The sequence below is a fragment of the Mycena indigotica genome, assembly GCF_014461135.1.
Source record: "Mycena indigotica strain 171206Taipei chromosome Unknown Mind.scaff0001, whole genome shotgun sequence".
In the NCBI taxonomy this organism is placed as follows: Eukaryota; Fungi; Basidiomycota; class Agaricomycetes; order Agaricales; family Mycenaceae; genus Mycena; species Mycena indigotica.
The window spans coordinates 776774-795702 of NW_023503000.1; the positions used below are offsets into that span (position 1 = coordinate 776774).

Below are 18929 nucleotides of genomic sequence, written 5' to 3' on the forward strand. Positions count from 1 at the left end.
GCGGCGTCAATGCCGACAGTTCGATCGCATCATAGCGATGGGGGGGTAGCGTGGTTGCCGGCCTGAGAACACAAGAGTGGCGGCAGCCAGTTGCGAGAGGCAGAGGGCGGCGGCCTCAAGCGGGGAACGGGCTCGGCGCGGCGTCGATGAATCCGAGACGTCGTGGGAGCGCGTGGGAACGCCAAGCGAAGAAGCGCGCAGTGACAGGGCTTCGGCGCGTGGAGCCGATGGGCATGGCCAAGGGATAGCGGTCAACGGTGAGGTCGGACAGCGGCCAACGCATGCGCGGGCAGAGGCGCGATGCTGGGCGGGTTAACGGTGCCGTGTACCGTGATCGTTTGTGTTGAAATTCCGAGTGATCCGGAGAGCGATGGGATCAAAGTGAGCGCAATCAGTTTGCAATCACACTCCTGTGAGGGATCTGTGCGTTAGGGGAAACGATGCCCTACGCTGACTATCTATTCTGTTTATATACTAGTTATACATTCTTCTAGTATATTCTCAGGCAATCAGGAAAAATATCAGTCAGCAGAAAGTGGAAAGTGCCAGAACATTCCGGCGAGTCACACTGTGACCATCAGAACTCTAATTGTCGTTGTTCGAATGCTGCGCGTTTAGTGGAAAAATCAGCTTCGGGCGGCGCTGCCCCGAAGCTTCGATGATGTGATTACAGGCGGCGCAAAGCGGGAGGAGCCGAAATAGGCGGACATACAGGAAATGTAGCTATGAGGTCCAAGAGATGTACAAAGTATGAAATAAGTAGGGTGTGGAATGAAATGTGGTGGGGCGCGTAGAAACAACTGGCGAGACGGAGTATTGTGAGATAATAAGTAGTAGACTGACATGATTGGCTTACCTGGCGAGACGGAGTAGATGTGGGTGAGGTCTACCCGTCTGCGCCAGGTGTATAAATATGCGGGTGCTTAGACCAAGTGCAAGCGGCGCTTGGACTGTTGCTGCTTTGGCCGTGGTCAAGGCGTGACGGCTGCGCGGATCGGACCGACTTACCCGTTTGAGCGAGACACTTGCGACCAGCAGCTCAGGTGGCCCCGCTCACGCATTCCCGCTTGCGACCTTAACGGGGAGGTGGGGAATGCTCAGGTAAGTGGTTTGTGGAGCAGTAAGTAGGCTGAGCTCACCTCCAATTAGACTTGAGTAAACAATTGTTTAAACTCGACTAATTGTCGTTGTTCGAACGCTGCGCGTTTAGTGGAAAAATCAGCTTCGGGCGGCGCTGCCCCGAAGCTCGATGATGTGATTACAGGCGGCGCAAAGCGGGAGGAGCCGAAATAGGCTAAGAGGGTAATGTTGAGAGGAGGTTATGATGATGAGGTGCTCGCGGTAGCGCCGCCTGCTCGGAGTATGCCATGGAGGAGGGTTGGGTGTTTGCGGAGGTACACGTAGAAGGCATCTGAGGACCACCGCCCAGCCGCCTGGATAATGTGTGGGAGCGCTCCGTCCTCTGCTAGGGCTGTCGCCCCCCCGGCCCTGAGTGACTGGCCAGCAATGTTGGGGTCCGCAAATAAGTGTCGTAAGCGTCGGATGAACCAGGCGCGAGCGGGCATTTGACCGTTTTCGCGGGCCCACAGGTATGGGTTGAGGGGAAGGAGATGATCACGGGACGTCAAGTAACGCCGGAAGTGCAGGAGGGCGGTGGCGTCGGAGATTATGATGCGGTTGCCTTCAAACGCGATGTCGGCTTTGTGAGCAGGCAGCCAGTACTCGTATGAGTGATCGCTCAGAGCAACGCTCTCGCGCTGGGTGTACTTCCGAGGGTTGCGCAGCCGAGGGTTATCTGGCATCGTGAGTTCTCCAAGGCGGTGGAGTGCGCGGAAGCCTGATAGCAGCATGGCAATGAAGAGAAGGTCGTCATGGGAGGGGGAAGGTGGTAGGGCCTCGATGGCTTGTCGGAGGTGTTGTGGGGTCAGTGGATTCTTGCGTTTGACCGGGCGGCCGTGAAGGCGCTTGCTTCCCTTCAATGCGCGCGGGAGACAAGCAGACTTTTCCGCACTTCTCGCACGCGCGGGAAGACGGCTTCAAGCTGGTTGCAGATCCCAGATAAGTACGAGTCGACGGAGTTAGGGCTTATGTGAGTGGAGCGGTAGACTACGAAGTAGGCCAGCGTTTTCTCTGTTGGTTCGGTGGAGAACTTATGAAGTCGGCAGAATTCAATCCAGGAATTGAGGGCGGAGCCGTATGTGCGAGCTGATGAGATGTCAATAGAGGCGTTGAGGGCAACAGCGAGCTCGCGCTCGAGTTGCTCCAAGGTCCAGGCAGGCCGGGAGGGTTGCCTGGACGGGACGGCGGAGGTCATCATCTTCCGGCCACCCCCATCGCATCCTGAGGGGGCTGAAACTTGTTGATTACAATGCCGGGGGCAAGTTCTCGGGCCTTGTCTAGCTGCCCACGAGACAGCGCGTCGGCAACGGAGTTCTTCTCCCCTTTGATGTGGAGGACACGCAGATCGACATTGTGTTTGATGAGGTTGTCGACCGCGCTACGCAGGATTGTGTTATACGGTGGGGTGGCGCGGAGCGAACTGAAAATGCTGACTGTATTCGAATTGTCAGTGAAGATCGTGATGCGGTAGCGAGAAGCAGTGGTTGTGCGAGCGAGCACATTGTTGCAATACCAATGGAGCGCGGAGGCGACGCAAAGAGCCTCAAAGTAAAATATGATGTCGGATGGTACTCCAGAGGGCACAGGTCCATAGAAACCTAGCAACTGCTCAGGTAGCCAGAAACCCATGCCGCTCAGTGACGCGTCGCAGAGTAGTGTTGCATGTGCATCTGTGAAGGGGTCCCAATCAAGTGCATCGAGCATAAGGGTCCCGCTGGAGGACTGCAGGTGCTGCACAAACCATTCGAGGTCGGACTTGATGGCCTTGTTGATGTAGATCTGTGCGTGTGGTTGCGACTTTCCGCGCATCTTCTCGTACATGTTGGAGAGTGCGGGGCGAAGGAGGAAATACATGTTGAAAGACCAATTGATCCATCCGGCAAGGCACTGGAACTCGTGCAGCGTGTGACGGCGTGAAGTTGAAGAGATGAAGTCGCGAACGGCGCTGATGAGGTCAGATCTGGAGGAAGGGGGGAGGCTAATCGTCATAGCGTTAGGGTCGACTTCGAAACCTATGATGGTTAGAGAAGATCCGTGAAGCTGTTTCTTCTCCTTATGAGGGATTGCAGCACCAGTCGACATTGCGTTCGATCGCCCCATCCACTTCACCTCTAGCGAGCTCCTCCTTCGTTGGTATGTTCGACGTAGCGACTTGTTTGAGCTGCATGAGTGGATGGACAGGGAGTAGGCGGAAGGCTTCTGAGACGTCCGACTTCCACACGACCAGGACAGCATGCGGATTCTGGCGACGGAACCGGAGGAGGGCGGGAATAAACTGCTGCATGGTGTCCATCCGCGGTCCTTTCGTTTGTGCCTTGTCAACCATCGTGTTGAGAGCGAACGGGCCGCAGCTTTGGTGTGAGACGAGGCGAAGGTCCTCACTGTGAGGCTTGGGGACAGCGAAGATGGGAGTGCTATACATCCCGGGGAGAAGGTCGGGGCCAAAGGTGCGAGAAACGCCCTTTCTGTACTTCGGTGTCGCGCTAACTGGTGATGAAGTCCTTCTCTCGCTGTGATGGCGGTGGAGCCCAGGAGTTATCCCAGGTCTCCGGGTATCCTTCATTGTGGTGGGTGTGTAACCACGACCAGAAGCCTTCGCGCAACCCTGTCAAGACAGACTGCACAAAGGGCTGATTTGGATGCCCCCCCAGGAGGTTCTCGAGGTGGTCGGCACGAATTACTTGGGGGACTTGGAATAGGTCCGGGTTGGCATGGATGGTTCGGATGGCGGTTTCGTTGGAGAACTCGTATGGCGAAGGTTGCGGCAGCGGTTCATCGATCTCCGTATACCGAGCGGTGCGGCTGTACGACACAGGCTCAAAACCCTTCCAGCCCATCCCCCGCATATACTGTGGCAGGAAGCACGACGACTCTTCATCTTCCCCAAGCAGTAGTTCCGGGACAAAGAGGTGGAGTTTGCTATCCCATCTCGTAGTTGTACCAGCCCGTTCAGACGCGTCGGGTGGACTTGTCAGGACACTCGCAAGCGGGATGGGGCCCTTGGCATTCGATGCAGGCGTGGCGATACTTGCAGTGCGCCAACGCGCAGCGGTTTGCGTTGTAGTTGCGGCAAAGTTCCACTGGACCCGTCCGTTGCTTTGGCCGGGCCCCCCTTTCACGAGCTTGTTGCTGTCGCGGGTGCCGCTCGATGTCTCCAACGACGTGGAGCCCAGTTTCGGAGAGATGGGCGTGCCGGATTTGATCAAGGGTGCGCGCGTCGTCAAGGAGGAGACTCCGTGTCTGACCGATATAGACACGGAGCGCGCGGTCGTACTTGAAGACGCGGTGGTGGCAGGAGTCGTGGGTGCTGGAGAAGGTATTGTTGATGTGCCGGTTGTAGGCACGTAGCTCTTGTTCGCGGCCAGGGAAGGCGAAATTGACTGCCTCTGAGTAGATCCAGAACGCGTCATTCCACTGGGCTGCGCTAGTGATCTGTGAGCTGGCTCGCGGCTTGCGGACTTCCAACTCTCCATCTCCGATGACGAGCTCGGAGGCTCGCTCGGGTTCTGTCGCGAACGTGTTGGCACGGATGAGATTGAAGTCGACATATTGGTCGAGGAGGACAAGCTTCCAGAGTCCCGGGGGGAAGGCAGGGGCGAGCGGCGAGTTGACAACGACTCGGACTGCCTCCTTCGGGTCCTCCGAGAACTTCTGGACTCGAGAGGCGACCAGGAGCGCTTTGGCCGAGACGACCGTGTCAAGAAATTCATCGGCCGAAAGGGCTGGGCGAAGGAGCTCCGCATAGTCGATTCTTTGACGTTTCTGCGGCGCCTGCTCTTCGTCGTCGTCGTCTCGCCTCCGCTTGTTGTTTGATCCGCCGGCACCGCCGCTACTGCCGCCGTCCCCAGCCCCACGCTGGTTATCGACACCCTCGAGCTCTTCGATATAGGGACGGAGAACGGTGGCGGAGAAAGGGACCTTGAGGGCGACACAGATGTTGCCGAGGGCGATAGTGAGGTGGACAACTGCAGCAGCTCGGTCAAGCTCCCCAGCGGCATACTTGTCAACCACGCCCTTGAGAGTGGCTCGTTGCTGTTCGGTGAAAGCCACGGGTGCGTCATGCGGGGATTGGATTGGGCCATCAGTCATAGTGAGTTAGAGATGGAATAAAAGGTTTATTCAGAGTGCGCGTAGAAACAACTGGCGAGACGGAGTATTGTGAGATAATAAGTAGTAGACTGACATGATTGGCTTACCTGGCGAGACGGAGTAGATGTGGGTGAGGTCTACCCGTCTGCGCCAGGTGTATAAATATGCGGGTGCTTAGACCAAGTGCAAGCGGCGCTTGGACTGTTGCTGCTTTGGCCGTGGTCAAGGCGTGACGGCTGCGCGGATCGGACCGACTTACCCGTTTGAGCGAGACACTTGCGACCAGCAGCTCAGGTGGCCCCGCTCACGCATTCCCGCTTGCGACCTTAACGGGGAGGTGGGGAATGCTCAGGTAAGTGGTTTGTGGAGCAGTAAGTAGGCTGAGCTCACCTCCAATTAGACTTGAGTAAACAATTGTTTAAACTCGATCAACACAACTGAATCTTATTTTGCTCAGAACACCATCAGGATGAACTGGCACGTTCGCGCAAGAAATCAGCGACACTTCAGATTGATGACTCTTTCTCATTCCGCCTGCACTCGTAATTTCCCCCACGGATTGCGACTTGGATGGGAAGTTTACGCATCATGGACTCTACTACTTCGTGGAGCCCTAATTGTGCGCTTATGTCAGGCTTTCGCGCTGGCCTTCCAACAATACTTATTGAATGTCCTGGTGCGATGATCCGGCGAAGGCATCTTGACATGTATTCACAGTCACGGCAGGTTCTTGACTTCGGACTCCCCCACCAGCCAGTGTAGAATTTTGTTGACAAGAGCGTGGACCCCAGCTGTCTCACGGTCGATGGTCAACTTCTCCCATCCACCAGCCAAAACGTGAACTTGGCTTCAACTCGACCGATGTGTTTCCGGTGTTTACTCTGGTGCGCCACCGGCGGTGGCGTCCAGAAGTTAAGTAGACATTTAGCTTTGTACCCTTTCGGGTTGCTCCGCATCTTGGACCTGTCCCAGGGCACATATGACATCTCTCATGCTGGGAGCATTCACCCTTGCATTCGCTGCGTCAACATGGCGTGATTCGAGTTGAACATTTTCCAAGCTCGGCTCCAAGCCTCTCTATTGCGCGCAACAACAATACCCGGGGCGCGGTATTTAAAGGCGGCCTACGAAGAGGGGGAAATCCAGTTCAAGCTCCTCGCTTCCACTACAAGGTCTGTTGAACCACTTTCTTAACTCACCATCGTTACAATTCAATACCTTTTAGTTTCTCCACAACAAACCCACCTCTCCTCTATCAACATGTCGACCTGGGATGCTTGTAGGTCGTTCTTTAACGCGTTTCTCCTCCGGCTGACACTCCCCAGCGATCAAAAGCCTGACCGACAAGGCCCCTGCTGCTGCCGATGCCACCGCTGCCGCCAGCCTTAACGAGCGCGTTGCCGCCGCCGACAAAGAATTCGCTGCTTCAGTCGTCCCTCTCGTCCTCTGGGCGGACGGATCCATCATTTACGTCACCACCAACAGCCAGCAAGGCCAAGGCCTTTGCGGCAAAACCGGAGACGGCGCCTTCAAGGGCTTCCAGACTGGTTGGTTGGCCGGAACATACACCCTCGTCGTGACCGCCACCACTGCCCAACTGCTGAACGCGAACGGCCTCGTCGTCTACAACGGTATCGGCTACGCGTCGCCCTACATTCGCGGCAGCTGGCAAATCAGCTTCTAAACTAACAGCGCCTGCACTCGTTAATAATATTGCCTCAGTCTTATTCACTATTGCTTGTTTTGTACTTAGTATTATCAACGAAGGGTGCTTGAAGCTTTGCAAACAACATTACGATGAACGTTGACAGAACCCTTGAACAAGCTGGATGCAAAGTGTGACTCATCATTCCCACGCTCCTTCCCGCTTCCTCCTTCCTTCCAACAACAATAGGCAGAATTGCGGCGCCGTCCAGTCTTCATCATACATGCCTTCAGTGCGTCTTACGACTCCGCGCCATTCTCTCATAAGTACTGAGGATTTGTCTTGTCCGACAGTCGGGCGATTGAGTCGCAAATACTTAGACTATTCGTAATCTTCGACCCATGCTATAGCACAATTCAAACGATTCCCAAGGCTTTCTAACGCAAGCTTCGCCATCGTCCCGAACAATTGACTCCAAGTATTACCGACTCGTCGTGTCAGTTGGTTGGGGCTGCTTAGATCGCGTGCCATCGGTCCGCCAGCGCGCTGTCTGATACTCAAAGGGCCCCGAAGGGCGACAAATGTCTTCTATCCGACGAACAAACTACATCACCCTCTGCCGGGACAAACGACATAAGCGACAATGTAGGTTATCCTCCCCTGAATTGATCATGAATTAAGTCGTTCGTGGACCTAGAACGAGCTCAGAAACGAAACATCTGGACGCTTCCCCCCCGGAAGACCGTCATCTGCTGGGAATCGCCTATGTTGAATGCTGAGCGGGGTGTGGGGAATGACGTGAATTCGCTGGCTTCAGACAAGCGACAGCACAAATATTAACACCGTTTGGGTTCTTGCTGTGTCAAACCGGTGAGTGCTTAACGCCTGTTGACACAAGAGGTCTGTATTCATCTCACGGCAGCTCCATGTCGCAACACGCAAACAATCTAATACGAATTTCGGCGCGGCCAGAACTCCTGCCTTTCCCATGGATAATTGGCAGTCGTGTCCGGGGCCCGCGAGGTACCTACCAAGAATGCTGTCGGCGCGGGTGCGCATAGTGATAGAAACAACCAGGTACCGAGCACTGGCGAGTGAAAATCCTTGGGCCTTGATACAAACCGCCTATTAACACCTCCAAGTACTCCGAGTCATGCCGAAGACAAGGCTTTTGCGGTGCTGTACATCGATTCTACTTGTGCCTTTTCGTTGCTGCCGAGAAAAGCTTGGGGAAAGGTAGATGCGAAGACCCAATGACTAGAGATGTTTTCCTCCGGCGACTTATCCCGCATCATTCATTTGGCCAACATTCGGCCTGACATTCCGAGCGCCAGAATGCCATCATTTCCGCTGATGGTTCTTCCCGAGTCGGACTTGAGTTCCTTGCGAGCAACAACAATGAGCGAGAGCAGTATTTAAGGGAGGAGCGGCGACGCCAAACTTCAGTTCGAGCTCCTCGCTTCTACTACCAGGTTCGTTTCCCAGACTTGACTTGGAGCTGGGAGGAACTCAACAACCTTTCAGATCTCATTCCCATCTTTCCCTCCACAAACTCATCTTTGAACCATGTCGAACTGGGACACTGGTAGGCCACAGCCGAAGTTGTCGATTTGTTCCGCCTGACATCATCTAGCACTCAAAACCCTCAAGGACAAGGTCCCCTCCCTGGACGAAGCCGCGCTGAAGGCGACGCTCGACCACGCCGACAGTGAATTTGCGTCCTCCATCGTCGACCTCATCCTTTTCGGTGATGGCACCACCCTGCACGCTTCCCTCGGCACTGCCGTAGGCACGGGTGACAGCGCCAACCTCGGAAACGGCGCCTTCAAGGGCCAGCAGACCGCCCCCGTCTCGGGCACGTACCTCCTCGTCGTCACGGCCACGACAGCGAAGCTTTACGATGACGATGGCGGGCTGGTCTACAGCGGCAAGGGCAGCGCGTCGGTGGGGCTGCGCAACTCGTGGCCACTCACATTTTAAAGTAACCATGTACTAAGCCAGCGCAACTAACAATATTCGTATTATCTCTTCGCCTGAAGCCTGAGAAGTACGCACACCACTTGCGAATGGTTGCAGGTTGTCGATTGGATGTCTGAAAGCCAAGTCGTGTCCGACGCAAACGGAACAATGGTCTGCTTGCTGTAGGGATTCACAACGACCACTGGCAGCTTTGATTTGTTCAAATCTATAAATTCTGAACTTATGGTTAGATCAGTGCCAGTGCAATACCAGCAAGGAATCCATATCTCCTGAGAGAATATGACTTCTTATATGATCTACAAATACTGCCTGTGTAGGTCTCTGAGGAAACTCAATACTAGTAGTAGTACAGTACATACTCTATACTAAAGAATTTTTGCTACATACCCTGGATATAGATATGGAATATAACTTAATATATTGAGTATTGTATTGTATTGGGTTGGCCTTATCTTCTCAAGCTAGAAAAATGTAAGCTGATACATCCTGCTAGTGCTATATATATATATATATAATATATGTTATTGTCAAGTTGCCCAACTCTTCCGATGAATCATCGTAAAGATTTCGGGAATGTCGATTTCCTCATCTTCAAGCAACGCGAACTTGAACACTTATTGTGGACTCGGAAATAATTTCAGTTGTTGCATTGTTAGTACTATAATCTATCGGAATAAGTTCAAGTTGTCCGCTCCGAGTCCGTCATTGTATCTCTACGACAAAAGATTGAAATATCAAGGCAGAGGCGAAGATCTGAATGGTCCGAGGATCGTTCGAGTGATTTACCTACCAATTCTATCTCAAGCCGCGCTGCTGACTGGAGCACCGGCCACGATCGTGGCACTGGCAGCCGGCGTGCCGAAGGAGAAGCTAGCGCTGGGGCCATGACCATGCCCATGACCGTGGCCTGCCGTCGCCGTCGGGAGGAAGACGAGGCAGGTGCTGAACACGACACTGGGCTCGACGGTGGGGGAGCTCTATCCAACGTTGTCAGCATAGCACTGTTGATATGAGGGCGGCACTGACGAGGGTGCTAGACAGAGGCGGGGGCGCCCACGCTGACGCTTGGCTGTGCGGCGCTGGCGCTAACGGGTGCCTGGATGGAGCTCACGGCACGCTTGCCGAAGAACGGGGAGGCAGAAGCCTGGAAGAATAAGTAAACCGCACAAGATAGCCGACATCCAAGCTCACGGAAGGCTCAGCGGGTGCTGCGAAAGTAAAGGCAACACAGGTCGTGTAGATGCCTTCGACAACGTAGCCGCCCGCCGGGGGGAGGGCAGAAGACCACGGCGTCGACGTACGCGTGAGGGCAAGCCCCGAAGAGGTCTGGGGGTGAAATATAAGTGAGCTCGACGTATGTAGCGTGGACACGGTAACACGCACAGGAGTCGCTTGCAGTAGTGAGCTCTGCGCCCAAGAATTTAGATCAGCAATGTCGCAATAAGAAGGGTCCTACAGATACTACGCCCGCATGGACAGCTGAAACGAGCATAGCGGCCGCGACGAAGACTTGCGTGAACTTCATGATGATGATCGTTGTAAATTTCGGTGGAACGTAAGTAGAGGTAGAGCAGGGGAATGTGCCACTGAGGATTGGAGAGCAGTCTCGAGCTTTTTATACGCCCTCATTGGAGCTGGTACACATTCCGCAGCAAAACGTGATAGTATGCAATACTATAATTGCCCCGTCTGAGATGTTAGGAATAAGTACGTTGGGCGTACGCGGGGTTGCATCGCCGTGCTGTCTGATCTTGGATCATCCATCCCGTTCTGCAAAAACCCGTCGGAGAACTGGTGTTAGAACGTCGCGTTTGGATCCAACACACGGAGGCCTCAGGCCCGCGCTGGAGAGGATCCTGGGAGCTTGTAGGGTCATAGAGTAGTGTGAGGCACGGAGGATCGATGAGTCGTCGCGGGCTTGATTTACCGCTGGTAAACTTCGATTTATGTACTGCGCAGCACTGAGACGCCGGCATACTTATAATAATATCGGACGGCGCCGAGTTATGTTAATATCTCTTCGAATGACTTCCAAGCTTGAATACGCATTGGAGGACTTGTGTTTCACGATGGCTACAGTCATGCGAGAAGACTTGTTCTTTGCAAAAGCATGGCATTACTATGACACAAAGTCAGCGAATTTGAACGGTGAACCGACGCATACACCAGATCCCAAATTCATGGCTTGTGAAGCAGGCGAACGTGTGTAAGACATTACCACGCCGAATAGACAAATGTAGACCAATAAGATGTTACTTTTGCTCAACGAGAATACGCTTCTGGAACGTGGAACATCGTGCGGCCTGATGTTACCGCTAGCAGCCTGCAATTGGGATAACTCCTGGAAACCGGCGTTCGTCAGTCGGACCGTGCCACGTATCAATCCAATCCAATCCAATCCCGCACATCGCCCTGCGCAGCAATCGGGCGCCGGTTGACGTTACTTGTTGAGCGCCACTACTCGCTTATATTGAGGAGCGGCAGTATGTGCATTTCCCCTTGTTTCTCTTCCAATGTCGCATGCCTCGCTGGACTTGTCTTTGACACGATGCCTGTGTGATATTTTAGATAAAACACTCCCATGTAATATAGTACCACCAGCCTTGATTTTCAAAGCCACCTCCGATGGGCAGTGGTGCGAGAACTGTAACCAAGCACACTTCGAGTTCCGGGTTGCGAAAGCGTTGTCGGCTGGCATAAAGGTTCTGCAAAGTGAAGGATTTCGGAGCACTGCTAACTCGCTTCGCGTTTGCTGCCCATCCAACTCCAGCTCTGTCAGCCTTTGGTATGACGGTCCGTTCTGGACAAAACTTAAAATAAGTGATGATATTTCCCAAAAAATGATGATAAAGGGAAAATGTGGTGATATGTAATGACTGGAATGGTGACGGTATACAGGAGACCAATGACCGAAGACATTGATGATTGCACTCCTCAGCAGTACGTATCCTCGTCATCATCCAACAGTGCTGATCACCAATCCCATGTGAAAGGGGAAAATGGAGAGGGTCTGTCATTTTTCAGACCATGCTGATCACTATTGTCTTTTGGGACTCAGTTATATTATCATCATACTTGGTATCATCAAGTATGGTATCATCATACATACTTGGTATCATCATGCTTGGTATCATCATACTTGGTTCTAACCGCTTTCCGTCATGATCAGATACAGAAAATGGATTTACCTTATGATTGCTCGCCGAGACCCTTGTTGCTCCTTGCAACTCACTTTCTACTAAGTACCTGATCCTAGGTACCACCTAACAGCCACAAGGAAATAGACAGAATTGCGAAACAAAGTATAGAACTAAAAAGGGCAGTACACCCTGCCTAACCAGGCATCGCACGCAAAGTCGAAGTTGTCGTGGAATACACGTTCTAATCAACAGGTCAGCTAGAAGATAGAAAGATACCTAGATATATCCGGTGAGGTACAGCAAACGCCAGCAAAAGGACGAAGCTTTGTCCAAAGCAACGCGATCTATTCTGGCGCAAAGCGGCGCCAGCAATCTATCGAATGTCCGATTTTGAAGAGCAGCCGGTCCGTTGCTGGATGGGGCAAGGCGAGAACTTAGATTTCTCGGAACCCATGCTGAGCGTATCTGAGCGTGGCGTGGTCGAAGGGATCGGAGTGATGTTGCACGAGCCATTTTTCGTCGGCAAAGTGGGAGGACGAGATTACTGGGTGAGCCGTTGAGTCGGGCACTCGCTGCTCGTTGTCGAGTGGTTGGTTTGTAGATCGGGCACTCGCCGCTTGTCGAATGGTGAAATGTGAAGATTAGGTGGGTGACGAATTTGGTGAAATAAAAACTTGATATTTTTCGAAGGGTAGGTAGGCGAGAGCGCCCGAGAACGCGCGAAAAGCGCTTAATTGCATTTGGTTTATACATATACGCGCCCGAACAGGCACATTCATACCCTCCAGAATGAAGCTCATCCCCATCAACACGCCAGCTCGGCCCCCACATCCCGTAAGCCCAAACAGCTCCCGATGCCTCTGGCGACAGCTTCGACACGGCACATGGCCTAGCCACGCCGGACGAAACCAAGAATGCGCGATTTTTTCTGGATCGCGCATCAGCGCCGGACCCTGCGGTGAACCCTGGCGGCGCACCCGAACCGCTCGGCGTGGGGACCTCCCAAACAGCCTCCCAGCGGCGCGGACGGCACCGCTCCCACTCCCTCAGCCGCTTCTTTCCACGGGTGGTGTAGCCAATTTTGAAGGCAACACGGCCATCGTCAAGTACGACTTCGAGCGCATAAATTTGGCCAGGTTTGTTGTCTTTGACGGCAGTGTACAGCCCCCGATTGCCCGAACGCGATTATAGAGAGCCTCCTCGCATTTGGAGACGATTTCGACCAACTCGGCTTGGGTGGTGGGAAGGGGGTATTGCGAGAGAGTCTGACGGACGATCAAACGCGGCGCATGTCGAGTCGGTGGTCATCGGTCGCGTTTGTGGCAGACGGCATGGGTGGTCGAGGTGGTTGGTAGTGGGCGTGACGGCGGGGAGCGCGACGAGCGTGAGTGACGATGGTGACGATGGTGACAACGGTGACGATGGGAGCCAGTAACGCGGAGATGGCGTCGGGCGGACGCGTCGGTCAACGGCGGGAGTGAGGAGCGGATGGGCGGGTGAATCGGGACCGGAGTAACGGCCCGGGGATCGGCTAATTGATGCCGGATCCCGAAACGGGCGCGAGTGGGCCGACCGGGAGGGCGGGTGTGGACAGACCAGCGGCCCGGCGGCCGGATACGGTCCGGAGCTTGGCGCGTTGAGCAGCCCCGGAATGGCAATGCTTATCTGTGAGGAGCAGAGGGACTGGCTGACGTGCTGATGATGTTCGCGCCAACGAAAACCATGGTTGGGGGATTGGTAACGGGGGGTGTCGATTGGTCGGCGGTTGGGGAGGACATCGGTTCCCTAGTATCATCCGTGTGTATCTTGAGCTTTGCGAATGAATGAAACTCAGCAGTGTAAAGAGAATGTCGAGAATTATGGAGTTGTCGCTCAGATCATCGAGAAGCCCTTCGATCACGGGCATCGAGCACTGGACAAGCTATGAGTTAAACTATCTGAGGCTTAGAAGACAAAGGGCCTACGACAAGAATGGCTTGCCAGTTCCACGCAGCCAGCTTTTTAAGAGCCGATGTGTTTTCGGTGAAGCGACGGATTGTGGCTTGGCCAAATGTTGGGACAAGACGGTACCGATAATCCAAAATAGAAACGCAGCCGTTGCCGTAGGCTTGAAATACGTGCAGGAGAAGTGTGAAGAAGGCTTAGAATACGCCAAGTTCAAACTCGTGCATGAAATCGGGCACGAGCATCTTGGAACGGTCGGAATTAAACCGCGAGAGGCGGTCGGAGAATGCATTCTAGAGGTAAGAATTAGATGTTGTCAAAAAACGATTTCAAAGTAGCCATACGGAGGTTGGGACCTCTGAGAACGGAGTCAGAAATCGCTCGACTGCAGCAGTCTTGACCCTGTAACCCCACTCATAAATCCAAGTGCGGACGCGCTCATCGAGCTGCATCCGATTGCTGGGAAGCAAGGTAAGGTTTGCAAGTCGGCTGATGTCTTCGCAAATCGGACAGCGGGCGAATGGGCTCGTGGCATGACTGCACCCAGCAACGCAGTAGTATGTCATCAGGTAGACGACCAGAAGTTGCCAAAGGATGTAGTCGAGTGTCTTCATCGTCAGGCGGACATGAAGGCAGAGGACAGGTTTCGCAAATTTGAAAAGACGATGTCTGATGCTCCGAGTCCTATCGTAGCATCATTAGATTGGAATGGACCGGAATATGCTAAAAAACACCTACCTGAGGGACTAGTGTCTGTGTCTCGCCCAGCCCGGGGAGCGACAATGAGAGTCGTGGCGAAAAGCAGCGGTGTGCACAGCCACTGATTGGCTTATGGATGTCCATCCTTTTACCGTCTTTTCGCGCCACAGCATTTCATTGACAAACAGAGTAAAGTATACAGTATCATTCAAGTAAACGAACAGCTCGGACTCGCTTAGGTATTCTGGTGTTAAGTTTCTGCGGAGGGATCATGTTCTCCCACTGTTGGTGACCGCAAAACGACGGCTTCAGAGCCGTCAGATAAGAGGCATAGTGAATGCGGAGGGCGTACCAGCATTCGCTCACACCAGTTTATAATGTCAACTGCCTGATCATGCTAACTTCAGCCCAGAAGACATGAGCTTTGCAAGAAAACATACCTTTGAAACATTCTCTGGTCTTTGTGAGTAAGACAAAAGGTGGTTCGTCGCGTCTTGGAGTGTCACAAGCAGCCAGCGCTTCTGGCCAAGACGCGTTGTCCATTTTGCCGCGGGTCCAACACTTGCCGGGTTCCATTCACGTCGGATGACAATAACGCTTCTGTCCGCGTTAGACGAATCTTCTCCAACGGTCGTGCCCAAAAGCGAGTCACAGATTGATATATGGGCATACCGTCGATTTCCTAGAGCTTTATGTGAGTATATTGACCTTTTAACAAGCGCAAACGGACCACAATACGATATCTTATCTCTTGCAGGGCTTCTGTTACGCCCAGAAAAAGCATATAATGCGGACCGAGAGTTGTCGGAGGGGTATTCCAGCAGTATTTGGGGTCTTTGCGGGGGTGCTGCAGCGGCGGAAGGTATAGGCAGGCGGGACCAGGTCGTTCGAGTTCTTTCTTGGTCGATGGACTTGGTTGTGTTGCAAAATCCAGAGGATCATCGCCACAGATTGTTGGTGGATGCAGAGGGTACTCATGAAGAATGAGAAATGGGATGGGCGGAACCGACAAGTCTATAGGATCGTGTCAACGCGAGGATAGGAGTTAAAACGCGTGGGCGCGCGGACGGGAAAAACCTGATTTTTGTCAACAACCTGAAGCTCTCTTGTTTCATACCTTTAATAAAAGAGAGGAGCCAGCATGGCCCATCAAAATCAACCTTGTCTCTGCTCCCTTCGCATATCCCAGCATCCTCGATGTCCCTCTCGCAACTCCCACCAACTCCGCCCTCCAGCTCCCCTCTGGTTGACCGAACCAACTCTGTCCCAACTGACCCCGAAGACACTCTCCGTGCGGACTTTGCCAAGTTGAAGGCCGACTTTGAAGCGCTGCAAGTAATTGCTGCCAACAAGACGAATCGAGGTCGGAAGTGAATATTCAAACGACCGTCGTCACATTTGGGTGACGTTTGATGGGGAGGCGGCAAACAAGCGTAAACGCCAAGAGTACGTCGTTATCTGCACTGTCACAGATCATATCATCATTTTCTTCATTCTTCAGCAACCCACCACCTGAAGGCGAAGTCGATGAAGCGCGCCCTTCAGCAGCCATGGACAACCCTCCAGACTTTCACGAAGTTGGCCGTATCCTGGCTCGGCATATTGGCAGCGGCATATTCGAAGATTTTGGGCCCATAATCCGCTACGGGCTCAACCGCGATACTGGGCTTGTTGGCGACGAGACAGACAACACGTATGCTTCACTGACATTTCTTCATCAAGCTAAACATCCTTCAGCATAGGAAACAAGCGACTTGGCGACGCCTACGATATCTTTTGGCAATCCAATACCGGCCTTCATGCTATGATCCTCAGCAACTTTCACAACTTCAAGTTCCTCAAGCGCTCGCCCGCTCAGTATGCTTCTCATGCTGCTCATTCATTTTCTCATTTTAATCTTTTAGGTCAACGGCGGAATCGAAAGCATCCGCTCAGACGACTCCGGCACACTTCGTTACAAGATCGATAACTGGATCCGTCTGCCGCCACCGCCTTCCGCAAGCAACACAACCAACACCGCCGATGGTATTCCTGTCGATTCCACTGGTCTTGACACGAGTATTACCCCCAACACTGCGGCTGCACAGACAAGGACCTTCGCGGGTTTAACGACGCTTACGACGGCAGCTTGCTCCTGCCCCTGGAGTACAAGGACAGCCCTGCTTTCCCCGAGTATATCTTCTTTCATTTCACAGCGCCATCTAATCGTTCTTCAGTGCATGTCATTAAGGTAGCAACACATGGCATTGTATAGCTCCGACTCCTAGCAAACCATATGTCCAATATCATAACCGTCAGCGATGTGATCTTCGTGGTCGCAATATATGGCCGTTTGATGGCTTGTGCTCCTTGGGCCTTTGCGAGGGTTTGTAAAGGTATGTAAACCCTGACATGTTTTTTTTTCGATTTTGCTGATGGCGACCTTTGCGGCGCTTGAGCACTTCCGGTTACTCTGGGCTCTTGGCAACGTCACCACACACGATTTTATCCGTGCATTAGAGAGGCAACAAGACCCAATTCAGACCGAGGAGACACCTGTGAGTAGCTTAGTGATCACATTGCTGTTTTCTTAGATGGCATAACTTACAGGATCGATACAAGGCAGGTAGACATTCATCGACGGATGGCCGAGCGCTTCTACTCCGAATGGGGTAGATCCCTTGTAAATGCGGTCCGAGCCGTTGTCAAAGAGGATGAAGATGTATTGGATGGTGCATTCGATGGGCTTACAGACAATGACATGTAGATTACTGAGTAGTAGCCCTTTCAAAGTTTTGTGGTTGAGTCTTCCAATCAAATTAATTTGATAAATTAATTTGATGGTGTGACGAGTGACTTTCTTGAGTTTGCGTTCACGTTCATGTCTGAGCCACTCTGGGTAAGAAATACGAGTGGACAGCTATAGAAGTGCCATAACTCAGCTGCTGTTTCCTTAGAATTACCCGCTCAATACTCGCCTTAATTTATTCTACGCAACACAACCGAGTGAGGACTTCGGCGCCAAAAACTTCGGCGACTCCCTGGACGTCAGTGTGGCCATGGTTTAAATCCTACTTGAACTCTTCAAACATGCCCGAGCAACCGCTCCGCTCGAAGAGAGACGACCCGTGCTTTGATGCTGACTCGAAAATTCCGGACCCCATCTGGGCCGCCCGACAGACAGAGTATGCGATAGTGTGGGAGCTCATGCGTCTCATTGCCCAACATAATTGCATCTCAGAGCCAGAGGCAGTTGAAGCATGGCCCTCGTTCTGGAAGTGGAGACTTAACTTGATACAGTTTGGAGCCGATCTGGAACTGCCGACGCATGCTGTGGACTCGCAAGGCGAGGTTGTCGAGGGTCCTGCGTCTCGCGAAGAAATCCAGACCACAACCGGCTGTGCGCTCATACGATTCACCGATATAGCAGCCGTACTGGCGCCGATTGTGGACGAAAGCAACTTCCAGAGCGAGCCGGAGTCAGAGACTCAGAAGCAGGCTGTTCGACTCGTACTTGATTTATCCGCGATCTTGTTAGACGACATAGGGCTCGTCGCCGACTTCTGCGTGTCATTGCCGCGCAAGCGCGACAACGGGGTGACCGACAACAGGATCGGCATACTTGGAATAGGCACTCTGCGCCTCATGGGTTACTTGGCCAAACCCGCACATAATCGCCCTATCAGCCCCCCGGGGTTTCAACGGACCTACCCTGCTCGCCAAAAAAATCATACAGGCGATCGATATTATGCTAGCTATCTGTGGCTCGCCGGAATCCGAACACCACTGGGGACTGCACGAAATGACTGTGTGGGTCTTGGGCTATATGTGCTGTATCTACAGGGAGGGAGGGACAGCCGACCCTCAAATGCATGATGCTTTGGTTGCCCAGAATCTATACGAAAAGCTGTTCCATATGTTGCTGGCGCTGCTGGACTCCGACCGCCGCGCAAATTAGCGAACAGGACATGTCAACGGCAATGGATACTATAGTGGATGTGTTCTTGCAGCTAGCGGAAAAGCAAGGGTCATACCTTCAATTCGGCATTCCGATGCTTATTGGTACTGGCGTCGTATCAGGGATCGAGATTTTTCTGCGCTACCTCGATTTTGCGGAAGTGTTTCGACAGCCAAAGGGAAGCCCTGCTCCAGGAGATTTACTATACGTTTTTCGCAGTCGATATGGAATCCACGGCTCGTGAAAGCTCTCAACGCTAGATCTTCAATATTCGAAAACTACAACGGTTCAAGTACAATCTTGAGGGGCTTGTGCTTTCAACTGGAGCGTAATGTACGTGGACTATCCTTGGGGTGCAGGCAGCACGACCTGACAG

General features: G+C 53.0%; 4 protein-coding genes across 4 annotated transcripts; 1 reads left to right on the forward strand and 3 right to left on the reverse strand.

The window, feature by feature from the left end:
• Nucleotides 1-1319: 1319 nt before the first annotated feature.
• MIND_00015100 (RNase H domain-containing protein) lies at nt 1320-2317 on the reverse strand (the record flags this gene model as incomplete). Its single annotated transcript, XM_037357123.1, has 2 exons — nt 1320-1964; nt 2012-2317. The coding sequence occupies 2 exons, from the start codon at nt 2315-2317 to the stop codon at nt 1320-1322; spliced, it is 951 nt and encodes a 316-aa protein (XP_037225033.1).
• A 1285-nt stretch (nt 2318-3602) lies between these two features.
• Nucleotides 3603-5208, reverse strand: MIND_00015200 (C3H1-type domain-containing protein; the record flags this gene model as incomplete). Its single annotated transcript, XM_037357124.1, has 2 exons — nt 3603-4359; nt 4394-5208. The coding sequence occupies 2 exons, from the start codon at nt 5206-5208 to the stop codon at nt 3603-3605; spliced, it is 1572 nt and encodes a 523-aa protein (XP_037225034.1).
• Nucleotides 5209-6468: 1260 nt separating this feature from the next.
• MIND_00015300 (uncharacterized protein) lies at nt 6469-6892 on the forward strand (the record flags this gene model as incomplete). Its single annotated transcript, XM_037357125.1, has 2 exons — nt 6469-6487; nt 6534-6892. The coding sequence occupies 2 exons, from the start codon at nt 6469-6471 to the stop codon at nt 6890-6892; spliced, it is 378 nt and encodes a 125-aa protein (XP_037225035.1).
• Nucleotides 6893-9866: 2974 nt separating this feature from the next.
• Nucleotides 9867-10409, reverse strand: MIND_00015400 (uncharacterized protein; the record flags this gene model as incomplete). The annotated part of the gene is made up of 4 exons (XM_037357126.1): nt 10290-10409; nt 10217-10240; nt 10025-10159; nt 9867-9977 (listed from the first exon to the last, which is right to left on the reverse strand). Exons 1-4 carry the CDS (start codon nt 10356-10358, stop codon nt 9867-9869), a joined length of 339 nt encoding a protein of 112 aa, XP_037225036.1. The 5' UTR covers nt 10359-10409.
• Nucleotides 10410-18929: the final 8520 nt, after the last annotated feature.